We start from the raw sequence: 2,608 nt of genomic DNA on the forward strand, positions 1-2,608 counted from the left end.
CAGTAGATCAGATCTACTTATTATCGAGGTTTTACTTCCAGTTACGGATTTGTATTATAGGGACATAGGAATCGATCCTATAGAATCTAACAATTAGTTCATTTTCATTTGAGAAATTTGAATCCTTTAGAAAAACGGTGTTAACAAACTAGCCCTAAATCTACAAAATCCTTGAATCTTTAATTTTCTATATGTAGAAGGAAAAAAATTCATATTATAAACCATTATATTGCTCGGTCACGGCTGGAGACGCCACCCTAAAACGAATGTAGCTCTGAAATCTGAAGTCACGATTATATTGCTGAAGAAGCAATAAACCCTAGACCCTTCGTTAAACCCATGATAAAGGCATCCCATCAGGCACCGCCGGTGACGGTGCCGTTGAATATCTCGATGGTGTCGCCGTTCTTAACCTCATGCCACCGCAGTGTACGGTCCTCATCCATAACATTCTGCTTGTACACGAAGAAGTATTCGTTGCCGCTGCTGTCGCGGACGGGGAGATGCAGCCTCTCCACCTCCTTCCGCAGGTCCCGGACAACGTCCGTGGCGCCCACCTCCAACGCCACCACCGTCTCGCCAAACATGACGCTCACCTCGATTCTTTGCTGGCTCCTGGCCTCGGCGCCGCCACCCGACGCCACGAGGGGCTGCTGGCGCACAACGGCGCTCAAGTCCATGCCATCGGCCGGAGGGTCGTATTCCGCCAGCGTCTTGCCGTCCTCCATCTCCGTCTTGCCGAGGAAAAGGACCGTCCTCGCGATGGACAGCGCGCCGTCGGTGCGGTCCTGGAGGAGCTCCTTGAGGCGGGCAACGGTGTCGGAGGTGGGGACGTCGTCGAGGGCTACGCTGCACAGCCCGATCTCAGGGGCCGAGACGGTGACGTGGACGGCGGTGGCAGGGGCGGGCGAGGCCGAGGGAGGCGCGTCGTCGCGGAGGAGGAGGAGAACGCGGGAGCCCTGGACGATGCCGTAGTGCGCGGTGTCGCGCGCGTCGTCCAGCTCCAGGCCGTCGTCCTCCTGCCCGGCCAGGAAGAATCGCTGCGAAGCAACGGGGATGCCTTCGCGCACGTGGACTGCCTCCTTCATCTCCCGCACCGTTGCGAAGTACCACACCTCGAGGGTGAACTCCCGTCCCCCCGGCGTCGCGAACGTCACCTCCATTCCGTTCCGGCGTCGCGTTGTCTCTCTGCAGATCTCCTTCGCCGCCACCTCTCACGATCCCTCCTCTCTCTCTCCCGATCGGTCTGTATATATCGTGGTCGTGGTGGTCCTGGTCCCCACGTCGAGGCGCAGAAAAGGAAGGTCGTGGTGGCGCGGTGAGCTGCGCCTGTGCCAGTGCGCGTTCACGCTTGCATGCGGAAGTTACTGGCTGGGCACGAAGCGAAGCGTCCGCAGCGAACGACGCGCCCGCCGATCTAGCGGGGCGGCTGTGGAACCCTTGCACCTCGCGCGGCCGGCGGCCACTGCGGGATTTGGATTTGTTTTTTTTTTGTCATAAATATAATAATCGAAGACAGAAAAGATTTGCAAATCTTGGGTAATGCGATTTATAAATACCTTCTATTAAACAACGGCGGTAGTAGATTGCCCCATGCAGTAATGTAGTATAAACATATAGCCGTTTGGAGTGGTATTTTCTGAAGTTGGGCGTTGTTGCACCCATTTCGTATCATTTGGCCGCATTCGACAATTTTTATGTGTAATAACCAAGGTTTACTAAACCGTTGGAACCTAAAAAACTGCCTCCTCCAGTTTAGGTAAACTAGCGGTTTACCAGTAAAACTGACCGCGGTTTGCCCAAACCAAACCGAACTTAGTTTCGTGGCGATTTTCCGATGAAAAATCGCCAGTAAACCATCTAAACCATTGGTTTTACAAGAAGATGCACCGGTTTTCACTGTTTTTACAGAAAATCGAGAAATTTTGACAAGATTTATTTGTAATTTGCTTATTGCACATTAAATATTAATTAATCCACATGACATATATTTACCAAAATAACATACAATATACACATGCAACTCTAAACCCGAGTTCTCATGCAACAAACAACCAGCAAACTTCGCAATACTCAAATACAATTTCTTTTACAGCTCTACAAACAACGGCCGCATGCGTGGGGTGGGGGTGGGGCCATGCCGCCGCCGCCTGGACGACTCGGTTGGGGGTTCGGCTGTTTGAGAGTCAGGGGCTACTAGGTGGTTGCTGGTGAAAGGGAAATCTCTTGGACTATTTCTATATTGTTTGTGATTAGATGCTCAACACATTTTGTTTAGACTAACAATGAGAAATGAGCAAAGGTATATGAAGCAAATTGAGCTTGGAAGAGGACACAATACAAATCTATATGAGACCAAGTAAAAAAATTAAGCTATGGATACTTAGTTAATTGTTTTATGTACTAATCATATTTGTCTAAATGTTAGGGACTTTACGAAGTTAAGTCAAAAGGAGCAAAATAAAACAAGACAGAAAAAGGAGAAGTTGTGCTGGACTGTGAAGCACCGGACGGTCCGGTGTGCACCAGACAGTCCGGTGCACGGTTCGACCAACTGCCTGCTCTTGGGAATTTTAGCCCACAGTGGCTATAATTCACCGGACCATCC

At 50.4% G+C, this 2,608-nt stretch overlaps 1 protein-coding gene across 1 annotated transcript; it reads right to left on the reverse strand.

Moving 5' to 3' along the window:
* Positions 1–276: 276 nt before the first annotated feature.
* LOC100284492 (ubiquitin family protein) lies at positions 277–1,218 on the reverse strand. Its single transcript, NM_001157387.2, has one exon. The coding sequence runs from the start codon at positions 1,161–1,163 to the stop codon at positions 357–359; it is 807 nt and encodes a 268-aa protein (NP_001150859.1). The 5' UTR covers positions 1,164–1,218; the 3' UTR covers positions 277–356.
* Positions 1,219–2,608: the final 1,390 nt, after the last annotated feature.

Source organism: Zea mays, chromosome 5 (genome assembly GCF_902167145.1).
Source record: "Zea mays cultivar B73 chromosome 5, Zm-B73-REFERENCE-NAM-5.0, whole genome shotgun sequence".
In the NCBI taxonomy this organism is placed as follows: Eukaryota; Viridiplantae; Streptophyta; class Magnoliopsida; order Poales; family Poaceae; genus Zea; species Zea mays.